Source organism: Crocodylus porosus, unplaced genomic scaffold, assembly GCF_001723895.1.
Source record: "Crocodylus porosus isolate Cpor-Errol unplaced genomic scaffold, CroPor_comp1, whole genome shotgun sequence".
Lineage (NCBI taxonomy): Eukaryota > Metazoa > Chordata > Crocodylia > Crocodylidae > Crocodylus > Crocodylus porosus.
Window position 1 is genome coordinate 74,812,032 of NW_017728947.1, and position 23,340 is coordinate 74,835,371.

At 42.1% G+C, this 23,340-nt stretch overlaps 1 protein-coding gene across 4 annotated transcripts in view; it reads right to left on the reverse strand.

Annotated features, from left to right (window-relative positions):
- Positions 1-23,340, reverse strand: part of ENTPD5 (ectonucleoside triphosphate diphosphohydrolase 5) — a 40,085-nt gene that overhangs the window by 6,297 nt on the left and 10,448 nt on the right. For 3 of the 4 annotated variants that reach the window (XM_019551695.1, XM_019551694.1, XM_019551692.1), the window contains exons 2-13: positions 16,109-16,387; positions 14,723-14,802; positions 10,296-10,439; positions 9,837-9,912; positions 7,880-7,915; positions 6,814-6,902; positions 4,957-5,036; positions 4,039-4,100; positions 3,521-3,622; positions 2,388-2,528; positions 2,124-2,180; positions 480-595 (exon numbers count right to left, since the gene is read on the reverse strand). In XM_019551695.1, coding sequence (XP_019407240.1) covers positions 480-595; positions 2,124-2,180; positions 2,388-2,528; positions 3,521-3,622; positions 4,039-4,100; positions 4,957-5,036; positions 6,814-6,902; positions 7,880-7,915; positions 9,837-9,912; positions 10,296-10,439; positions 14,723-14,802; positions 16,109-16,325 — 1,200 coding nt within the window. In that variant the 5' untranslated portion in view covers positions 16,326-16,387. The remainder of the gene's footprint in view (positions 1-479; positions 596-2,123; positions 2,181-2,387; positions 2,529-3,520; positions 3,623-4,038; positions 4,101-4,956; positions 5,037-6,813; positions 6,903-7,879; positions 7,916-9,836; positions 9,913-10,295; positions 10,440-14,722; positions 14,803-16,108; positions 16,388-23,340) is intronic. The other variant, XM_019551693.1, reaches the window with a different exon arrangement.

The window sequence follows — 23,340 nt, forward strand, 5'->3', positions numbered from 1 at the left end:
GTCTAGATTAATAACAGTCACTTATATTGTGAATCTTCCCTCAGCTTAGGCAGCCAAAATACTAGGAAAGACAGCTCAGTTTTCCCATGATTGGTCTGTATGTGCTGCAAAGCTAGGTTTTGTTCTAAAACAGCTGTTTCCACTAGATATTCTTTAAATTAGGAATTTTATTTTCAAAAGCTTTTGGATTTTCAAAACCTTGCATCACCAGCATTATTATTTTAAACAAAATCTACATTTAAGTTTGAGCAGGGAAGAAAATGCTGAACTGGCCCTCTTTATTGCTTGATACTGCATCACTGCAGCAAATCACCTAATGGCTGCAGTTAATTAATCTCTTGCCAAAGCAGTGACTGTGTAAAGTGCAGCCTCTGACTCATCCTAACACTGCACACATGGAACGAAGCAGCAAGCTAATATGTCCTATTCACCTAAGATACAGGGATGCCAATGCTGGGTTCTTACATTGCTTCTCTCACCTGTAGGAGTGTGTTATCCCCAAATCCAAAACCTTCTTTGAGTAAAGCAGTGATGTAAGTAAGATCCATACACAGGAAAGGGCTGGCTGATGTGTACATCTCCATGTTATCACACACTAGAGGGGGAGAGAGACAAGAAGGGGCTTAGAAGGATGTTTATTAGGAGAATATCCTTAAACTGTACATGCAAAAAAACACAGATGCTGAACAGACCCTATATAAAGATATTAACAAAACTACCAAGACACAGCTTTACTTATCTCTGATAATAATTTTCAGACAAGTGAAATCTCAGATTACTATAGCCTAAGAACCATGCATCCTCATGGTGATAATATATTTGTATACACAATCTAATCTCAACTAGGGTACCGTGAGATCTTTTGAAGGGTGCTGTGAGTACAATGAGATAAATTCAGGCTCAAACTCAGGCTCATCCAAGCCTGGCCACTGCCCAGCCTCTCTGCAAGGAGGTAAGCACTGTAATAAATTAGTTTTTTAAATGGGGCGCTGCTCAATTCACATAAATTATGGCAGAGAACCTTGAGTCAAGTGATGGGTGCCTCAAGTCTCAAAAGGTTGAGAACCACTGGTTTAGATAAACTCTGAGCAGAGACCATTTGACTCTTGGGCTTATTTCTACAGGCTTTAAGCAGTGTAACCATTTTACACATAAAATTATAGCTTGATTCAATTCCCAGCTGAAATAAATGGCAAGCTTTATGCTAACTTGAGTGAGTGCTGGATCGGGCCTTGAGAACTAGAATCTAAACATCTAGGGCAAACAGAAGTAAAAATTGCTAGGGAAGTTAAGAGCTTAACTTCTATATCTAAAGCATATAGGTCACCCAGGAACCTATATTTAAACCAGTGGGGCTCTTGCATCAATTATGGGATTTTTTTTGGGGGGGTGAGGGGTGGAAATTGAGGTTGGGTTTGTTTAAGACGTTCACCCCAGGCCCATAAAACTTAGACTCTCCTGGTGAAAAACAGCGAGTTCTCAATATTCAGGTCTTGGATTTCACTCTTTAGGCTGATGTTTTAGCTATCAGGAATGTCCTATTCAATGTTGGATGACAGTATGAAAAGCAACCTGACAACAACCAAAATAGGGCTTCCATTAGTTTTGAAAAATACCAAGATCAAACAAGTCTACAACTGGTGGTGGTTCATGAACAACTAACACAAGCCAATAAGAGAGTGAAAACCAGACGAGGTGGCCAGGCTAACTTTTAGAAATTGCAAAGACAATCCAGGTGGTTTAGGGAGTTAAAAAGATAATAGTAAACTAGAAAAAAAAAAAAGCCATTGGTCTGCTCGACTCAAGAGACCTGGAATCTAGAAGGAAAACTTGATGTTAGGATAAATCAACTTTCTTCCCCACTGACCTTCATGAACAACACCCCCCACTCCCAAACTGATGTGTGAGGCTACTAACCCTCTACTTCATATTCTTCAATATCTGTTTCTACTATAAAAATTAAAGAATCTGTTAAACAATGGAGAGGAACAGGTTGGACCGCTAAAGTTAACTCATTTGTATATATTTTTAAATCAAATATATGATATGTACCATACATAAATACTATATATATTGTTATCATCTCCCCTCCTCTACCTTGCAGGTCTCACAGTGTTACTTACCTTCTTTAGCTTTCCTTTCAAAATCGCTCACTTCTAGAACTCCTCCCTTTTCATAGTCTGAAAGGAAAGAAATGAGAAAGTGTCATCATCACAAGCCTGAGAAATTTCTGTTCAAATGAGAGCTTAGCCCAGCACTGAGGCAAGGGATGGATCCTGTGCAGAGAACAGGCAGAAGTTCAAGTACAATTCAGATGCACAGAGCAGAGTACAAGACAGTGAAAGCTTCATTTACTGAACAAGGCAAACTGCATGGAGCTGACTTACCTATCATGTTGGTGTCAGCAGCTCGATCATAGTAATATGAGAAGGCATAGAAGGAGCTCCTGCGTATCTCATCTGGCTGGTGTAGTTTTCCTTGTACAACCTTCACCACTTCTGCATAGCAAGGCTCAAATCCAGTTTTCCCTGCCAGGGCAAAAACACACAGGGATGAAGGTAGATCAGGTCTGGAGGAACCAGTAACAACAGGATGAGAAGGGACAGCAAGAACAAAAAAACTAAGGGAGAAATTAAGGAGGAAACCACAACCCTCAAAAAGTGAGGAGGCAGCACAGAGTGTAAAGGGGTGAAGAGTTTAGACATTCTTCCCAAAAGAAAGTTCTCTTCCACAACATCCCAGCAACTCTCTTCACTCTATTCCAGCCTTGCACATGGACACAGTCAGGATCTGCCCACCTTAGTGCCTGGTGCTGTTAGTACAGCACTTATATGCAGAGCTATGTGTGAATCCCTCAGAGGCAATATTGCAGAGGCTTCCATGGTATGAGGGAATCTCCCATTGTCATACTTTGCCTCAGGGACCCTGTGTTGTACAAAGCCACTGTTATTAAAAGGCTTAAAGTTTCCTTTCCTTCCCCATGCATTATCACTTCAGGGGTCCTGTTCCAATGACATAAACCCAAACTTTGCCCTCAGAGTCTCCACAGTAGCATATACCAGTACCAATTATCAGTATCAATACTCCCATATTCTCCTGCTTTAATCACCTGACGGTAGCAGTTTCATCTACTAGATATCCTGGTCAGAGACAGGACTACCAACAGTCTTCCAACTGCAAGAGGCTTTCACCCACTGAATATGATACAACAGAGATGATATCACCTCAGTAAAACCAGTTCTACCCATGAGTTTTATGAGCTCAGTTCCCATAACACTGCAATGGGATAAGTAGCTCCAAAGCTTCCCCTGCTAAAGGGATCTAAAGCATTTTGCACTGTTAAATGACAACTCCTACAGGGCCAACTGGCCTGATCATTTCCCTAAAGCCTTGAGAGACATCTTGCAAAAGAACATGACAACAGAAAGGGTGTTGACTAAGAAAAACCTTATCTCCAGGGTTTGAGACTTACCTAGGCACTCAAATCATTGTCTAGCAGAAGCAAGTTGCCTCAACTTACCTTCTCTGTTGCCACCATACTGATATTTCACTCCCCCAAAATGCCACTCTGCTTCTAGCTGCTTTGGCAAACAGGAGCTTCGCAACATCTGTCCATCCCCTGCTGGAATGAAACCACAGAGGGAAGTCAAGAAGGGCAAGGAACACCTCCCCACACACACCCCACCCCATAATCTGTGATCAGCATTCCAGATGAAGGACAGAAAAACCCAGTCCCTTATAATTTATCCAATGGGAATTATAAATTAGGAAATCCAAGTCACTACATGCTGCATAAACTGGTTCTACATTAAGAGGAAATCTCATCTTTAGAACATGTTCCATCCTGCAGGATATTCTACAGTTGGGCTTGTCATCTGATAGTGAAAAATATATTTGTAGATAGGTCCATCAATCCAAAGATATAGAGAAAAGGGAGAGATCAAGGTGGAGGGGAGACATGAGAAAGGGGAAGCAGCTACAGGATTAACTCCATGCATCTCTTCAAGTATCCAACCCGGCTATTTCACCTTAACATACCTTTTATTTCCAAGGCTCCAAGCGTTGCTAGTCTGGCAGCCTTCAGTCCAAAACCCAAATAACTGCAAACAACAATAACACTGCAGTTTTGTCCTGGCTCATCTGATGCTTCACCCACTGCCAGTCCCAAATCTAAGCATGTGCAGACTAAGTTCCCTTTCTGTGCCTCCAATCCCACCTCCCCCCACAACATTTTAGAGCTTCTCCCTGGCAAAAGAAGAAATCCAACTACCAAGAGAATAATGTAAAACAGGTGTACAAGGAGCCTGGATCTAGTTCCTTGGGTAAAAAAGCAGCTGTTAAATAACTCAAAAAAGAAATTACGTTAATTTCTGAGGTGCAAAATAGCAAAGACTCTGCAGAAGCACAGCGTAGAAAAGGGGATTGATATAAATATGTTTCTTCAAAAGAACGGTTTTTCCTTGTCATCTTTTCTACAGTGCTCATCTTTACATGCTACACAAACATCTTTGTTTTTACAGTACCTCTTGGGAATGAGAATGTATTATTATCCCGTTTTACATAGAGGGAACTCAAGGACTCAGTGCTGGGAATTACAATGCAACAAAACCTAATTAATACAGGTTAATACATATTGACCGCAAGGTACAATGTGATGACTAAAGAGGGTGGGAGTGAAATACTTTGGGTAAAGGAGCATAAAACAAAAGGAAGGCCAGCCAGAGGCATCTGCTATAGGTAAGGGAACAGGATAAAAACGAATTCTTAAAATACTGCATTAGTGGTCAATGGCAAGGTGTGACGCAGCTGCTGTTCACTCTATCTAGAAGAGAACAACAGAAACAGCCAAAAGTGAGTGCCAAAAGTGAGAAGAATCCTGGCAGCATTTCAGTACAAAGAGACAGTGAGTTTAAGAACTGATTTCCCCAAGGGAGATGGCAGCAGCTTACTCCTCACCTATGGGTGTAGAGCTTGTATGTGCTATTGAACATTTCAAACGAGGAAAGAAAATCCACAGGGGTTTGCTCCAAGGTTTCCTAAAATGAAGTAAATGGAAAGATTTTTTTAGATTTCTATGACTCACAAAAGCATCTGGTTTTAATCATTACATACAGAGAATTTTTACTTTCCTTACAGTCTTTTATATAGTGCTCATCACTACAGCATGCATGCTTCACAAACACACTCATTTCTTTTCACAGTGTCCCTCGGGAAGGAGGACCTAGTATTATTCCACTTTACATAGAAGGAACTGAAGGACTGAAAATGAAATCCAAAAGCATTAGCTAATTTGGGGGATCTAATTTCAGATGACAGTTTATGCTGTAACACTGCACACATTCAAAGCACTGCTCCCATTGATTTCAGTTGCAGCTATAAGCACTCTACACTTCAGCATATCACCCCAAAGTCTCAAGTTATGGACAAATTAAAAGTGCATAATTTGTGACCAGGGTGAAAAGCATGATCTAGATGACCTGCCACATACTGCAAGGAACTCTGTGGCAGAGCCAAGGAGAGAATCCAATTCTCCACAGCTGTGTTCAGTTGTAAGCTACCCAATCATCCTTTTCTTCCAGTAGTGGCGGGTTTTTGGAGGACTCCGTCTCTCTCAAAATTGTGACCTTTTATTAGCGGGGATTTTTTTCCTCCAAAAAATGAGTTTTGTGCTTAGCACTCTGAGGCTGACAGTACCCACTAGAACTAGGCAGAGTGTACATGCAGGAAATGTGGACATTTCCTCCATATCGCTTGGCTAATGCAAATCAGTCCTCATCTGCATAAAGCCCTTTCAGTTCTTCGTGAAGCCCTTTTGGTTCTAGACTCCTTTTCACAAAAAATTCCAATTAAATACCTCAGTGAGTCCTGCAGTCCCTCCTGGCCCCTTCATATTTCTGTCTCTGAACTAAAATCCCTTGGTTTGTAACAACCACCGCTGTTCCAGTCCTGGGCCCCACTTAAGCTGGTATTACCACACAAAGAGAGCATGGGCCTGTTACACCTGAGTCTCTGTTGAGCAAGATAAACTTCTGTATCATGTTTCAACAGAACACCACTGTGCAGGACGGAAACATACTGATATGAAATAATGTTACTTTACAGGGAACAAATACTATTAGGGAAATTTGTGTGTCCTAGAAGCCAGAATCGTTTGGGCATGGGAAACTTTAGAAAAGATTGGATAGGTAGAAACTCTAGCTCTTGTGCATTTTTGAACACATGACTATGCCTAAAACAACTACAGCTGATGTTAACAATTGATAAAGCACTATTATACTACTGAGCACCCAGATGACTTCTGTAGGGAAAACACAAGCTTGGGTTAGGGTTAAATTGTTCCCAAAGAGCTTAGATAAAGAACTTCTTACAAGCTTGAACAGGTGTGGACTGTCTCTCTGGACACAAAAAAAGAGGTGAAGGGATAGAGTGTGGCTTAACAGAGATACCCTGGTTATGCTGTATAAAGGGCATTCTCTCCTGTCCTTGACAGAAGGACACAGACTTGACTCTGAGTTCCTGATGACATGCAAAAAGCCTCCTCAGGAACCTTAGGCATTTGTAAGGTTTGAGGTCTAACCAGCACTGAGAGGCTCTTCTAGCCTGGGGCTGGATGACAAGCTGCTTTCCTTTGTTTTCATTCATTTTGTTTTTCTCTTCTTCTTCAACAGGATCTTCTGTTTATAAGCTGTTATTACCTGACTGTCGGTATGAAGGAGAGCAGGTGCTGGCGCTGACAAACCAAGCCCTCAGAATACCCGGGCACCAAGGCCCACTGTTATGATGTTACTGCACACATTTGTGTCCATTGCTCACCTCAAAGCGTGGCAAGAATGTGATTTGAGTTGAGGCTCCTCCCAGGTCCAGAGTCCCAACTGTCTGCTGGTTCTGGCCATATAGCTGCCCTGTGGAAAATAACACAGACTAGCCCACTATATTCACGTTGCAAAATTGGAGACTGCTGTTTCATGGAGACTGTGGTTTACAGCTCCAAGGGAGGGGCTGATTTGGCCTTACAGGTTCAAGAGTCAGAAATAGACACAGTGAAGATGGAAATCCCAACGTAAACTTTGTCTCAGGAATATACTGGGGTGATATCTGGACAACAGCAAAAACAGAAAGGATGGCCTTTTCCTTCCTCCCCCTTACACACACACATACTTGATTCCAACTTCATTTCCATAGAGCTGAAGGAGGGTAAATCTCTACATATCCAACACACTGTGTGGAGGGACAATCTAGCAGGCTATAGAGGAGGATATGTACAATCCCAGGATTTAGCTAACTCTTGGGGAACAAAAGGAGGGAGGGGCAAACACTCTGAGCTCCAGCTCCAACTTCTGCTATTTCCTTTCAGTTAGGCACAGCCTCATCTTCCAGCAACTCAAATGTTTCCTGGACATTGCCTCTTTTCTCTGTTACCAGACTGCATTCTCGGGACTTATTTTGGGCTAACTCTTGTCCTGCCTGGCAAGGTTTAGATACTAACAACTCCCCCATTACTCTACTTCTGCTGTTAAATTCCCAGTGGGTTTTAAACCATTTTACAACCCTTTTCTACCTCTTTCAAAAAAGATTGACATAAGCATTCCCCAGTTACAAGGCTTGGATCTAGTTGTTTGGACAGCTGTGCCTAGCTAGTACAGCCCTGAGCAGGGTCTCAGAATGCTTCAGCCCAGCATTCCTTCTCCTGTTAAAGAAGCAGTGCTCCAAGCAGGATTTTGCCATTTTCTGCACAAAAAAATTCCTTGATTTTAGCTCTGCTTCCACAATGGAGAGGGGAGGGAGAATAAGCTAGCTAAGGAAGTGAGGAACAGAGACTGAATCCCTTCTGTGGAAGTGATTCAGTTCAGGGCAAAATCATCCAGAGTTAATTAATTACCTGTCAGAAAATTCACAGTGATCCAGGCTAAAATTCCTATAGAAAAGGGGGGGGAAAAAAAATAATCACTAAAACTGCAATTGCCACCCCTTCATCCCCTTTGGACAGGTCTGTCAGGATTTGTATAGCATTAGGTGCTTTTCAGATAAACAGGTGCCTGCCCCAAACATCTCAGCTTACTTAAACTTACCACAGAATGACACGTGTAAAAGATGAGAATCACATGAGGAGACAGTGAGGTGCGGTTTACTTGTGCCTGTGTGTAAGCAAGAACTGGGCCCACAATCATGATGATGACACAAACGGGCACAGAATTAAGGCAGCACATGTAATTTCCTTTGGGCAGTAGCTGACTTTCATGAACTTAAATCCCTCACCTGAAAAGTAAATACACATCCCATCTCAAAACACACAACTATGCCTAAAATAAAACAAAACTGATGTGGAATATTGATAATGTATTATACTACTAAGCACCCAGGTAATTTCTGCTGGAAAAATCCAAGCTTGAGTCCAGGGTTAAACTGTTTCCAAATAGCCGAGATGTATATCAAGTGTCTGTACACAGCAAAATGTGAAAATCTCTGTCTACTTCAGCCACTGAATTTGGCATTGGGACTGGGTAGTATCTGGGTAAAGACCACTGGTGAGATGCCAGCTGAAAGTAATGGTTTGGGGAGGAAACTTCAAAAATAAAAACTGCTAAAGGCTCTACTGCATTCTGTTGGGCCTACCTAATACATTGTTTCAGAGAGACAAACTTTTATAAGCTACAGCTTACCGTCTTGTGAAAGCTTATGCCTCTGAATTAGTCTATAAGGTATCACTCTGCCCTACCTTATATATGACTTCAGACTACATGGCTAACTACCTCTCTCTACATGCTATTATCACCCTTATCATCCCTATCTGTTCTTCCTTCCATTATTTGCAGACTTATACCCTTCCCCATTGCCTGTCAGCTAACCTCACCTACCTATACATCAGTTTGTTCTGCAGATTGAGCATTTTGTCTGATTTTTACAAAGCACCCATCAAATTGGCAACACATTTGTGGCAATGCAATGCTCAGTACTGAACATAACACCCCATAACACTATCAGAAATATATAAAGAAGTCTTATTGCCTCCCTATTCTTTGAGATGAAGCTTTTGGATATACAGCCAAAATTCGGACTGGCCCATTTTGTGGCTATGCCATATTGCAAATTCATTTCTAAATTGCTGGCCACTTTATCCCATTATCTTTTGCAGCCATTCCTCTGCTTTTGTTTCTTGGTTACTTGATTAGCTGCAGTTTTCCAAGATGAATCTTGTTTTACTACTTTCCCAGGTTTCCAGTCCCTCATAGGTTCCTATGTATTATTTCTCTCCTCAGTAGTATTTGCAATGCTTCCAAACAGTTATTTGCAAATTTCATTAGCTGGTCTTTTACCTCATGTTTTGAATTGTTAATGAGACATGTAACAAAATGAGTCCTGAGAGCAATCTCTTCAGTGCTTATTTAGCACTTTCCAATGGTGTCAGACTTTGCTGCTTGCCCACTTTAGCCTGTCAAAGATGGCAGATTACTGTACAATCTTTACTCCTACCACTACTCATGGGCAAGCACTCAACTGTTCAGGCTCCTTGTATTGTAGATTTGAAGATGTATGAAGCAGTGACCCTGGCTATTTTTGTTCACCTAGTACCAAATACAGGCTTCTTCTCTGGTAGGATTCTCTATACATCATAGTGTCCTTATTAACTCTTTGCCTGCCTGCGTTTGTAGCTGAAATAGCTACCTGGGTAGTTGAAATTCCACAAATGCAACTGTATCTGGTGGTTCCAAATATCTTGAAAGCTACCCACAGTCTGTTCCTTCCTTCAGTCCAGGAGACTACTTCTCATTCCTTCTTGCTTCCATAGTTATTTCTGTCCCTTTTGCTCTCCCCCCTCCTGCCTTCTCAACACCCACCTTCATAAGATCCATCCATGATGCTAACACTGTTGTCTGGAACCAGAAACGGTGACTCCTCAAAGACTTCTCTCACCTAAGAGAAGAGCAGAGATTATTAAATTGTCTGGCTCTGCAACAAAGGAATTAGACAAAGCTCCCCTTTCCCTCCCAGGCTATAAGTAGTAAGGCAAGAATATCCTTGGCAAGGCTTTCCCATCCTTCTCAGGATGCCAGAAAGAAAAGAAGGGCACATACTGGGTCCCCTCTCCACACACCATCTTGCCTATATCAAGGCAGCAGGATCTCAAAATCATAGCAGGAGGGTTCTGGGGTCTGTGAGTTGTACACCCTTATGGAATTACAGCTATTTTTCTCACAGCTGACTCTGGCATGGCAAAGAACATGGAGAAATGAACCGTGAAAGATGCTGTGTGAAAGACCTCACTACAGAACAAAGACGATCCTTGGTATCATTACCTCCAGGAGCAGAGCCTGGGCTTTCTGCTCCGATAGCAGCCGCAGTCCAGCAGTAGCTTTCAACACCACTGGGGTCTTCTTCCAATGACTTTGTGGCACAGCTTCTTTGGCCATTTCCAACAGTATTCTGACAGTTTCTGCACCCTAAAATTAAATGGAAGCTGTTTTTTTCCCCCCTACACTGTTTTCTCTATTGAGCAGAAAGCAGGATTCACTTCAGTATCACCTCTTTCATCTTAACTACTAGAGACAATACAGAGCGAACGGAAGTACATGCAGAAGGCCAGCAGCATGCTCAGGTTTCACAGCGACAGCCCCCTCAGAAAAACCAGACAAAGATTAAAAAAAACAGATTGACCATCAACCATGAGGAGACACCTGTTTACACAGCTCTTGTCAGAAGAGGGAATTTGACTCGTTTGCTCATGGAATTTTAAGCTTTAATTTTTTTGGGGGGAAAAGTCAAATATCTTTCAAGTCTTGAAGTCATGCAATACAATACCACCATTTTTTCTGAAGTAATTACTGCTGTAAGAGGCAAGGGAGAAGGAAGGGCGAGGGTATTTGTGGATTTCCACTCAGTGCAATGTAACAGTGAAATGAGATAAGAATGTCAAGTTGGTGAATAGCAAACAGTGTGATTAATTTCAAACGGTGAAACTGGAATTGTACAAGGAACTAGATGAACTAGCCCAAAGTCTTCAACTACTTAGTATGTTATAGCACTTTGTGCAGCGTAGCAGCAGTGAACATTTCTTCATGAAATATTTTGCTGTTCCTTTATGGGCAGTTTCACTCCTCTGCACTGTTACCATCTGGTAAAATTTCAGGGAGCTGATTGCTGCTGACATGGAAGCAGAAGATAATTAAAAAAGCCATTCACTCTTGCCTGATATTTCATGTTCACATAGTCTCCCTCAAAATGAATTCCTGTAACATTAAATTAGCAGGATGTCATCAGTGCACCAACTACCCTATCACAAGAGTCAGAGACCATCAGGGAGAGAGGAACCAGGCTGCCATTCTCCATCATGTCCTCCAGCCTGTGCACAAGGTCACATGTGGTTTCTGAAACCTCTGGCAGCCCTCCCCAGCACTGGCTCCATATAGCAGAGTAGCAGGATTCTTCAGCTGCCCTATCCTGTTGATTATTGCTGCCTCACTAAAGTAGCCACGGTTCCTTAGAACTTGAATGTAACAAGTTCTCTAAAGAGAAGGAAGAGCCCTAAGGAAGGTTTTTGCCTTCCTCTCCAGCAAAGCCTTATGCCTATTTGTTACTCACATTTTGCATTAATAAAACCAAGCCACAAGAGAAGGTAATCATGTTTCTTTATAGTGAATGTTTATTCAGTCCATCTGGTACTGGGTTTGCACTTTACTACTTCATAAAGTCTTCTTGTCCCACTCTCCTCTCTTTAAAACTAAAGCACACATATTCAGAGTGCCCTGACAACAGACTCACACATGTATTACATTGTGGGATAAAGTGTTTTTTATGTACCAGCCCAAGTTTCTTGCTGCAGAGAGTAGGATGCTGAACAATGGCTTGAAGTTGCAGCAAAGCAGGATTAAACAGGTTATCAGGAAAAAAACTTCTTCACTATTAAAATGGTGAGACAATGGAATAGACTGCCTAGGGAAATTGTGGACTCTCCAAAACTGAAGGTGTTTAAGAAGAGGTTGTACAATCACCAGTCAGGGATGATACAGGCCTAGCTACACCTATGTTCTACCATGGGTATTTCCCATGCTTCTGGGCTTTGCTGGCTGCCTCCTCCCCGCTTTTCTGCTACATGTGTCAGGGTGTCTGTAAGTCTTCCTCAGAGGCACTGGGTCTCAGCTTCAGACAAGACTGGGGATTTGGACTTGGCGGGGGGGGGGGGCGGGTGCCAGTGCTCCTGCTGGGACTTAAAGCCAGAGGTTCCTGGGTACAGGATCTAGCCCCTCTGCTCAAGGTCAGACCCAATCACCGTATCTGGGGTCAGGAAGAAATTTTACCCCATTGTCAAACTGGTATGGCCTGTGGGGGGGGGTTGTCTCTCTCTGTAGCAGGGTATATGGCCCTCTACCTGAGATTTCTTGAGGGTATATTAACAACCTTTCATAGAAGCAGGATGTTGGCTGCCATGGTTCCCCTGATTTACTTGTGGCAGGTTAGGGTGTTATTTCTTGTGCTGTGTCAGGGTTGACAGTATTTTTATGAAGAGTTTAGATTATGGTTTTATGGGTAATGGTTTGGATAGGGATGATCCTGCCTCTGGTAGGGGGTTGGACTAGATTACCTCTGAGGATCCTTTCCAGCCCTAATTCTCTATGATTCCTTTATGAAAAAGAATGCAAATAAACCAAGTGCCTGTACTTCTGGTGGCTTAACATTAAGAAGCATGCCCAAGGCAGAAAGTGATGGAAAGTAGATCAGGTAAGCAGAATACAGAGATCAAAATTACTTCTTGTTATTGCTGACACTTGCCAGGTGTCTGTGAAAAATACAAGGAACCCTGGGAGGCATTAGAAGATTGGTACTAGACTGACTGTCTAATTCATAGCTCCCATGAGTGATTCCATAATCATTTGCCCATCTCTAGATCTTCCTTCCAAAAATTGTACCACTTCATAAAGAATGAACTGGTCTTCACAACAATTCTGTGAGGTAGGTGACTATTACCCCCATTTCAGAGATACGGAACCAGAGAGACAGAAAACTAACATGACTATACAAGGTCACACAGTGAATCGGGGGAAGAATCAGAGAGAGAATTCAGATCTCTTAACTCCCAAGTGTTAGCCCTCAAGATGATCCAAAGAATTACTGTCTTGCTGCTGTTGGAATCTTCAACCAGACATTCCTTAACAAGCATGTGCATTAACTTTTGAAACTTGAATGGTTCAATATAGGGTAGCAGTTCCCAATATTTTCTCCTAGTAGAACTGAAATATGAATGGGAGTCATCCTCCATACCTCAACTATGTTCCCTCTTTTCACAACCCCCATTTATTTCCACTTTCCTGTTCTCTCCTTTCTTTTCCTCCTCTGTTCTCCACTTACCAGCAGGCAAAACTGGTGTTCAGGCTCAGAGTGAAGGATCACTGATGGCTCAGTGGGTTAGGCCACCTGTACTCTTGCAAATATTTCATGGGCAAGTACCATGGCAACAGAGGAGAGAAACTGGGTTGTTGCCTGAGCCTGCAGGCTGTTTTACTAGCTGCTTCCACATGGCTGGTTCCATTAGGAGCTGCTGCACAAGTATAGAGTCAGGTGAGTGGCTTTAAATAATGTGTTCTGGTTTTAAGTTAGGCCAAGGGTGGATCAGATTTAATCAGCCTACATTCCCAACACTCCTCTTCTATGCCTCAAGACTAAATGCAACAGCGAGGTGTGCATATGCACAGACACACACACCTTTATCTTCCCACACCATGGTGAAATGGATGTAAGGTTTGCATTTAACTTCCTTGTTTATAAAAATGATAAACCTAGCTATGGAAACCTGAAACTGTGCGACTTTTACAAAATATTTGCATTCTGTGCGTCTGAAAATGCTTTAAAGCTTCTACACTAACTTTCCACAGCAAAGCTTATTAAAAGACAATTGCTCATTCAAGCTTTGCCACATGCAAACTTTAACTTTTTCATGGTTCATGTCTTCAAGTTGTTCCTGAACAAAACCCTCCCATTTTTCAAGTTAGCAAAACACGCTTTTCTTCTTGGTAACAGAAACTGAACAAATTTGTTTCTTCAACACTTCCAAGAAAAAAAGATCACGTCTGGGCTGAGGCCAATCCTCAAAACTTTCATCCCAAAAGGAAAAATTAAGAAAGTCATTAGTGAATGAAAATGGAATATTTAATCATGCTGAGGGGGTTAAGACAGATACTCGGCTGGAATGGTTTAGTCAGGGATGATCCTGCCTTGAATAGGGGGCTGGACTAGATGACCTTGTGCGATTCCTTCCAGCTCTACTTTCATAGGATCTTGTGATACTACATTTAGGGCAACTACAGAGAAAAAAATAAATACTGAATGTAGATACTACTAGGGCCAAAATCATGTTTTACATTACTTTGGAAGAGGAACCTGACTAAGAACACATGCACATAATAACAGCAACAACAATCTGCTGCTCAATTAGATATTCTTATCAGAGGATCTACAAGCACTCAAAACAGTTGAATAAACTTCACATTCTCCAGATAAAATAGGGAAATATATTCACTTCCATTTCACAGGACAGAAAATAAGGCACAAAGGTGAACTGAGTTGTTTAAAGAGCCAGTCAGTAAAAAAACTGGGTGCAGTTCCCTTTACCTCTCTCAGTTCCCTGCATTAACCGTTATACATATCCATTTGTGTTAGGTAAATGATAGGTATAAATAATATGAGGAGGACCTATGCAGTGGAAACATATGAGAGTCCCACAGATGCTTACCTTTTTTGGCTCACTGGCATAAGCAGAAAGACCTGGCTTCACAGATTCAAAGATCTCCCCTTCCAGCTCAGGAAGCCGTTCTGCCCATATAAAACAAAGCAATAAATGAGACAGTCAATCACACAAGGCCCTGCTGCTCTTTAACTCCAGATACTAACTAAAACATTTCACATGAAACCTCCTGTAATGTAATCCCATCTCCCTCCTTCTACAGGCAGAAGGCAGGATGGGGGGGGACACCTTAGAGACCAACTCGTTCAGAAAGACACGAGCTTTTGTAGTAATAGCCTATTTCATCATCTGACAAAATACAAAAGCTCATGCTTCTTCTCTGAAAGGGTTAGTCTCAAGATTTCCCCTGCCCTGCTTTCTGCCTGCCTTCAGACTAGCAGGGCTAACTACCTTCCCTCTCCTAGTTAAGGATGACTATCACCTGAAACAATTGCTGTTCCCTTTTGCCTTGGGAGATGTAACAAAATATGTGACCTTTGTGCCCTCTAAGTTCATGAATGACTAGTTAAAGCACAAGTTACAATACAAGGCAACACATCAAGAGACAAAGGTCAGTACAAACCTCTATTACTTCAGTAACACTCATTCCTTTTAAATAACTACCTACATAAAAACCTTCAAAAACAGGGCATTTTCCACTATATCAAGCACAGAGGCAGGTAGCCATGTTTATCTGAAGGCAGGCAGAAGGTAGCCCCTCACTTGATGTATCTGTATTATGCCATGGTCTTTCCTTCTGTCCCACTACACAACTCATTATGGTGCAGCTATATGGAGACAGCAAGGCTTTTTCCTATCACCTACAACTAAGGGAATATTCCATGAGAGTTATGCAATGATTAACCCACCAGAAACCTGACTCGTACACAGCACAGCATACCTTCTCAACTTCAGCTGAGAGCTACAGCCCTGCTTTGGCCCTCTACATAAACTGTTTCCATCTCTGTGCCCACTTAGAGATTGCCAAAAAAATAGTAATGCATATAAATTACAACCACAGTCCTGCAGTACAGAGACCCAGATTCAGCCTTAAAAAAAAACACTGATATTTTCATACAATGGGCTGATAAGGGGCTGCCATTGTTGTTATGGACACCTGTTAGTCTCTAAAAAGCCACTCTATCATGAGGTTCACAGGACGTGGCATTTATTGGATCAAGAGGGAAGAGATCTCCACACACACTCTTCTACACATACTGAGAACACCCATCTCCCAAAGCTAGCAGAAGTTTCCCAGCTATTCTCAAACCCTGGGATTGTGCAGTCATCCAAAGGAAGCTAAAGTCTAAGCCAATATATTCATGGTATGGAACCTCCCAGGCTGGATCCCTAGGAAATGCACCTCTTGGCTGCAATTCTGCCACCTCGGCTTACCTGGGTTCTTCTGTACAAAGGTATAAATGTGAATTCGAGTTCCGGTGCTACCTGCATCAAACATGATGCCATAAAAGGTGTAGGCACTGGCACTGGCAGGGCACATGTTAGATGGAAAGAGACCCTGAAACCACATTTCCTGTTGTGAATGAAGAAGAGTGCAGTATACAGAGGACAATGCCAGCACTAAGAAGCCGATGAGCCAGATAGGTGCCATCCTGCAAGCGAACCTTGGGACAGCTGGAGTATGGATCACTATTCCCAAAACTGCAGTAGCTCCTAGAAAGAGAAAACAAGAACAGATATTACCAATGGCTTTCTCCTTTGCACATTAGCTTAAAGGAATCTGCCCAACACAAAAACTTCCCACTTTTAAAGAAAAAGGTACTCCTCTTGGTTGTCCCTACCCAAGAGGCAGGCTGTACCTTACACAGAGCCGCAACTCCACCTAGTTGGTTTATTCATTCATAATAAAGGTGCCTTCCTTTTGCTGCAGATATCAGTAGGGGCTAGTTAAAAATCTTCTGAGTGCCAGTATCCTTAATCCTGACTTGCTGCTTGGAACCTTTTCTCTCTCTCACCTGGGCCTCAAGATCAGAAGACTCCCAATTTAACAACCTCAGGGCTCTCCCAAAACCTCAAGTCTCAGCTGATTCAGCATCCTATTCAAGTGGAGATCAGGCCATTCTCTCTGCACTATGACACCACTGCATGGGATGCTGGCAGGGCAAAGAACACAAATGTCATTCAAAGCCACAAACAAAGAGAATTTCATCTGCAGCTGAGAGCAGCTGCTTGGAGAAATCACTGTATGGAGAGAGTATAGGGCACATCCTTCATGCTGTGTGAGGGAAGGCTGAATGGTGCCATACCCCAGACTCCAGTTTCTGAAGACTTCCTCTGTGTTGTCCAAACTTCTCAAGGGGAACTTTGCCTTCAGAATGCCCATCTTCTCTGCTTGAAACCAGGCAGGATTGTGACCAACTGGTTTATCAGTTTGACCTGTTCTCTCCCCCTTCTTCAAGGAATTAAAGCTCTTTACAAAGCTTACAATATGTTACCCTTCTTTGTGGTCTCAAAAGCACATGCTTCCATGTTAGGTCTTAAGATTCTACAGCTTCCTTCCCAATACCCTCCACCCTGTTACCAAATCCTCCCTGCAATGACTTCAGAGATCATAAAGTAAGAAAGTAAAGACAAAGGGCCAGGAATAGAACCCCCATTAATCAGGTCTATAGTTGAAACAAAGAGGAGGAGAATATAGTAGGTTGTATTATTTTTATTATTTGGTAGCAGCAAGAGCATCCAGTCAGGGCCACATTGTGCCAAACAGAGCAGGTGCACGCACAAATCAGTAACAACACAATTCAACACTCTCATTCACACACCTCTGTAAATCATGTGTCCATCCCACTTATCATTCATATCTGTTTTATGTACTTGCATATCTGACTGCTCTGCCCAAGATCATCAGCTGCTTCCAGCCCACGTATCTGCCCGCCCCTTACAGATAATCATATTACCACTTTGTCTGTGTGCCCCCTCATGGTCCTCACCTACGCACTCTGCTATGCAGCCATCCCTCCCAGTCCCTACATCTGTCCCTCATGTCTTCACATTACAATCTTCACCAAATCTCTGCCTCCACTCCCATGAAGATCACTGCTGAGGGTTTCTGTCTTTTGTTACAAGTTTAGCCCTTCCAACAATTTGTCTCCGATTTCAAGCCTTCACCTTTGTCCCTAGCTACAGCAGTAACACTTGCAGTAACCATGTCACACTGAGCTGCTCCTCAGTTGGCTTTTGTAACTCCCTCCACTGCTCCAATGTCTCCAAAGCAGAACACTATGTAGCCTATGGCAGAAGAAGAGCAAGGCTCTCCCACTGAAACCTTAGTGAACTGCAGTGAAAGTCAAACTATCCTGCTCATAATTCCCTCCCAATGATGACCACAAAAAGCTGCGTGCAGCACGAAGCAAGCAGGAACAAGAGTGGCTCCTGAGGACACAGAAAAGGGATTTAAAGATTTCACAGGACAGCAACAGCACTAGCTTCTCCTGACTGTCACTAACATGTCTCTATGACAGTTCCAAACATAAACAGTTCCTAATCTAATCCTATATTAGGGAAAGATGAGGAGGGGCTCATTCCTAACCTGGAACAGTTGTTAGTCCTGCCCCCAGCAGAGATCTCAAAAAGGCCGGAGTTGTGCAGTAGCTGTGTAGCAAAGCAGCTGCAGGAAGCTGTAACTGTTGTCAGCAGGAGTAACTGGGAATCTCAACAAAGTGAGAACCTGAGCACTGCGCCCCAGCGTGTCATGTGAGATAAAACTGCATTTGGAAACCCTGCCCTTTGACTGGTCCCTTGCTGTGGTGTTATTACGGCAGAACGGGGTATTTTGTTACTAATCATACCAAAATTAAAATCTGTACACCTACATCAGAAAAGGCTAAGCTGCTGGAAAAGACCTCTATTGCATCTAAAGCATGTAATGCCTGGATCCTTATGTAATGCCTAGAACATGGTTGTTATGAAAATAATCCATCAACTACCACTCTCAATATCATTTGTCTATTGCTAAGTTTTCTAATAAACAGACTTCAGCCTCCTCTTCCATAGCTTCTCTCTAAACCCTTTCTTTGAACCCTTCCTCAGCCACCCAACCTTAACTGTTATCAGTCACCGCCCAACCATCCCCATGCCTTCCCTGTTTATGGTCTTTTTTTCTTCTCCTTCAAAAAAAAAAAGTCAGGATTCACTGCTTCTTCACTTCCCACTGGAGTTGCCAGGCTAGTCACTTTGAGACTGATACTATGTTCATTCAGTGAGGAAAGGTCAGCAAGAGGCTTAAAGAAGTCAGAGAGAACAAGAGAAGGGAAATAGTGGAAGATGGAGAAAGCTAGCTAGAAAGCAGGACAGGAGAAGGGAGGCAGCAGGAGTAAGCAGAACTTGTGGAAGGTGCAAAGGGAAAGATTTGTAGCTGGGGCGCAAAGCTTTCCTGAACTCCTACGGAAACTCAGAGAGAGATTCACTACCCAGAAACAGGAATAAAGGGCCAATTTTTAAAAATTCATATAACTAGAAAATACAGCTTATTAACTAGGTAACCCTTCTAAATAATTTAGAAAACAAACATCCTGAAATGATCCTGTATCACTGTTAGCAGGGAACATTTAAATCATTCAAACACTTGAAGGGGCAGTGACTGCCTCTGTGCTTACAAACAACCTGACCTGTGGTAACTATTTCCCACCATTAACTTCCTTAAGATTTACATCTTCTGGTAGAGGTTTTCTAAATAATTAGACCTGGTCTAGATGCCCGGTTCTTGTCTTTTTCAACAAAACCACTAACCTCTTGATTAGTATTTGTATCACATTCATATCTAGAAGTCATACCTGTCTGAACCATATTATACCAGGTACTGTATGTATGGCAAAAGCAGTCTCTGCCAAATAGCTTTCCATAGGAGTAACTTAAGAAAAGATGTGGCATGAGTAAACCAAACAAGTAAGGGGAGAGGGAAGGAAAAGAGCAGGAAAACAGTAATATGAGTGTATGCTACACAGGCTAAAGGAGGATGCACCATGGAACAGAGGATATAAGCAGATCAGCAGCTCAGATTGCTTCCTGTCTATCAGTTATCAGAAAGCAGCAATAATTACTGTATCCATGAAACAGAGTACCTTAGCTACATACCTCAGACCAAGGTAAGACTTAAGAGATTGCTCCTCTACCCCAAAGCTCCATGACAACAGCTGGAAAGATATGAAAAGGGACACTGCCTTCACTTACCTCTTCTCTATCCCCACTTTCAACTAACAAGGCAGGCCTCTTCACCACTGAAGCTACTAGACGAGGCAAGCTGTTCTTTATTAGTTTGAGTTTATCGATGATCAAATGCTGCCAACAGAACATCCCCAGGCCTCTAGTCATGCCAGGGGGGCAAATTCCAGGCAGCTGAAAGTTCAAGGGAACTCAATAAATTAGTAAAACATTTAACAAACTGAGACAGAGTTCATTTCAAGAGCACCAGCCTGAACTCATTGTTACATAAGCTGGACATGCCTATGCTTAGCTACAAACACTGGCAGAAAGCATCAGCGCAGGGCAGAGTTATAAACTCTAGGTCTAAAGTACAACCCATGTGAAGGTCCAGGAGCAGATTCTGCAGACTCTAACACTACAGAGATGGAAAGAAACACCAGGGTGGAAGGGAGAAAAGATCCTGAAATGGTGGAGGGAGAAACAAGGCTGTCTCAGCTGGGACTGAACATGAAGCCCCAGGGCAACAAAGACTGAACACTATTACACAGAAACATCAGCAGTGTCCCAAGGCAACTATCTGGTCTATGCATCCCCTACAGAGAAACATGCAATGTCCTAGGATTTTGCAGCAATCTCTAAAAACTTAGGAACATCAGGAAGTGCAGGGAGCCCCACCATTGGTCCCAACAAAATGTAACATTTTAGACACTGAAAAGCAATTTGGACCCAGGTTCCAAACTAATCCATTTCAGGTGCATGTTTATTTCTCCTATGCCAAAATCACCTAGAAAGAAATACGTTTATCACGTTACTTGCTTTGTCAGCATCTAAAAAATTGCATTTTGTTTGGCTCAATTTGAATATAGTATAAGTATGTACTACTGATGCTGAGCTGGTTCAGTGGAAGAGGTTTTAACCACTGACAATTCTGAATTCAGTTGGAACTTTACTGCCAGAATTTTCCAAAATTCTGATTAAAAAAATGCCACAACTTTCTTTGCAAGTACAGACACAGGGTCCAGTCCCAGATCTTTAAGTTTAAAGTAGGACAAAACACTCGCAATTATGCTCAGTCTTATCAAGCAGAGATCCTGGTTATCTCTGATTTTAAAAAAAATCCGCAATTTCCAAATTAAAAAAAAAGGTTGGTCAAAATCCATATTTTTCTGTGATTAAAATTAAATGGTGTTTCATTTTAATCATGGAAAAATATAACATTTTTCTGTGATTAAGATGATGCGATTAAGGTTTTTCATCTTAATCACAGAAAAAATATGAATTTTGTCTCAGTTTGTTAAATGTTTTATCAATTTAATGAGTTCCCTTGAACTTTTAGCTGCCTGGAATTTGCCCCCCTGGCATGACTAGAGACCTGGGGATGTTCTGTTGGCAGCATTTGATCATTGATAAACTCAAACTAATAAAGAACAGCTTGCCTCATCTAGTAGCTTCAGTGGTGAAGAGGCCTGCCTTGTTAGTTGAAAGTGGGGATAGAGAAGAGGTAAGTGAAGGCAGTGTCCCTTTTCATATCTTTCCAGCTGTTGTCATGGAGCTTTGGGGTAGAGGAGCAATCTCTTAAGTCTTACCTTGGATCCTTTTGGTCTGAGGTATGTAGCTAAGGTACTCTATGTTTCATGGATACAGTAATTATTGCTGCTTTCTGATAACTGATAGACAGGAAGCAATCTGAGCTGCTGATCTGCTTATATCCTCTGTTCCATGGTGCATCCTCCTTTAGCCTGTGTAGCATACACTCATATTACTGTTTTCCTTCCCTCTCCCCTTACTTGTTTGGTTTACTCATGCCACATCTTTTCTTAAGTTACTCCTATGGAAAGCTATTTGGCAGAGACTGCTTTTGCCATACATACAGTACCTGGTATAATATGGTTCAGACAGGTATGACTTCTAGATATGAATGCGATACAAATACTAATCAAGAGGTTAGTGGTTTTGTTGAAAAAGACAAGAACCGGGCATCTAGACCAGGTCTAATTATTTAGAAAACCTCTACCAGAAGATGTAAATCTTAAGGAAGTTAATGGTGGGAAATAGTTACCACAGGACAGGTTGTTTGTAAGTACAGAGGCAGTCACTGCCCCTTCAAGTGTTTGAATGATTTAAATGTTCCCTGCTAACAGTGAGATATATAGATATTAGTGGTTTTTCATTTTAATCACAGAAAAATGTGAATCACAGAAAAAATTGATAATTTTCTGTCATTAAAATTAAACACCGTTTTATTTTAAAATCACAGAAAATATAGATTTGGGATTTTTTAAATCTGAAAATTTGGGGATGTTTTTATCAGAGAAAACCAGCACCCCCACTTATCAGGTAAGTTTAGCCGCTTCATCCTATGCCAAAGCTCAAGTTACACAGCTGCTCTGAATTGCTTTTTGATTTTGTCCCAATGGGCTTTCAACATTGATGTTAATTAAATCAAGGCAGTTTTCCAAAGGGACTTCAACAGTATTCATACACCTGTAATCCATTCATTGCTGCCCCAAGAGAACCCTCAGTTGCTTTTATAAATGTAATGCCTCTTTACAGTCTCCTGTGTTTTGTTTTGATGAACAGTCTTCCTGATTCTCAGCACCTATTTCATTACACCAAAGCTAAGTGAATGCAGACACAATCTTCCTGAGAATTCTACCAAGCTACTGTATTAATCCTCCTCTCTCTACTAAGCAACTAATAGGAGGAGGAACAGGAATCCACAATTTTTTGATTTCCACAGTATACCCAGAGGTGGATAAATGAATGTGCCAAACAAAACAGGGTAAAACCAGTTTGTATGCCAATGTGAAATTGGATCACCCCAGAAGCTAACAGATGCAGGAGTATCACTTACTTATACTAGCTTAGTGCATTCACATGAGACAGGGCTTACTCTGTTTCACACAAAGGGATGGTGTTGCACGTGCTCGGTGGCTGCTGTAGCCCACTCCCCATCTTTCTGCCCCCACCCCCTCATCACAGAAATCATCCTAAACTCTGTGATATTGGGCCTGAGGCACTTAAAAGTCCCAAGCTTTAACTAGCTGGTCACTAACTAGCTATCAGTAAGAGTGAACAAGGGTGACAGTGTGGGAGAAGCTGGGGCTAGAACTGCTTACTCTTATGCTTTATGCTTTCACAAGAATGTACCAAAGAAGCACCTGCAACTTGTTTTTCCGCTTTGTTGTGTGAGAAGGTGAACCACAAGCTAACAGCTAGAAAGTCCCAAACTTTGCAACCAATTTCGCACCTATGTAACCCAAAGTACGCCTGCACTAATGGAATTTTCCAATACCTTGTAATTGAGTATAAGCAATGGAGAATAGGCACTCGGGGTCGGCTTTGATCTGAGTCTCATGACTCCAGGCCGACCTGCTTGCAAGCAATAAAGGCTTTGTCTCTGTGGCTTGTGGTGTGACTCACTTCTGGGGACCAAACTGGAACTTAGCCTCCAGGAGCTCGAA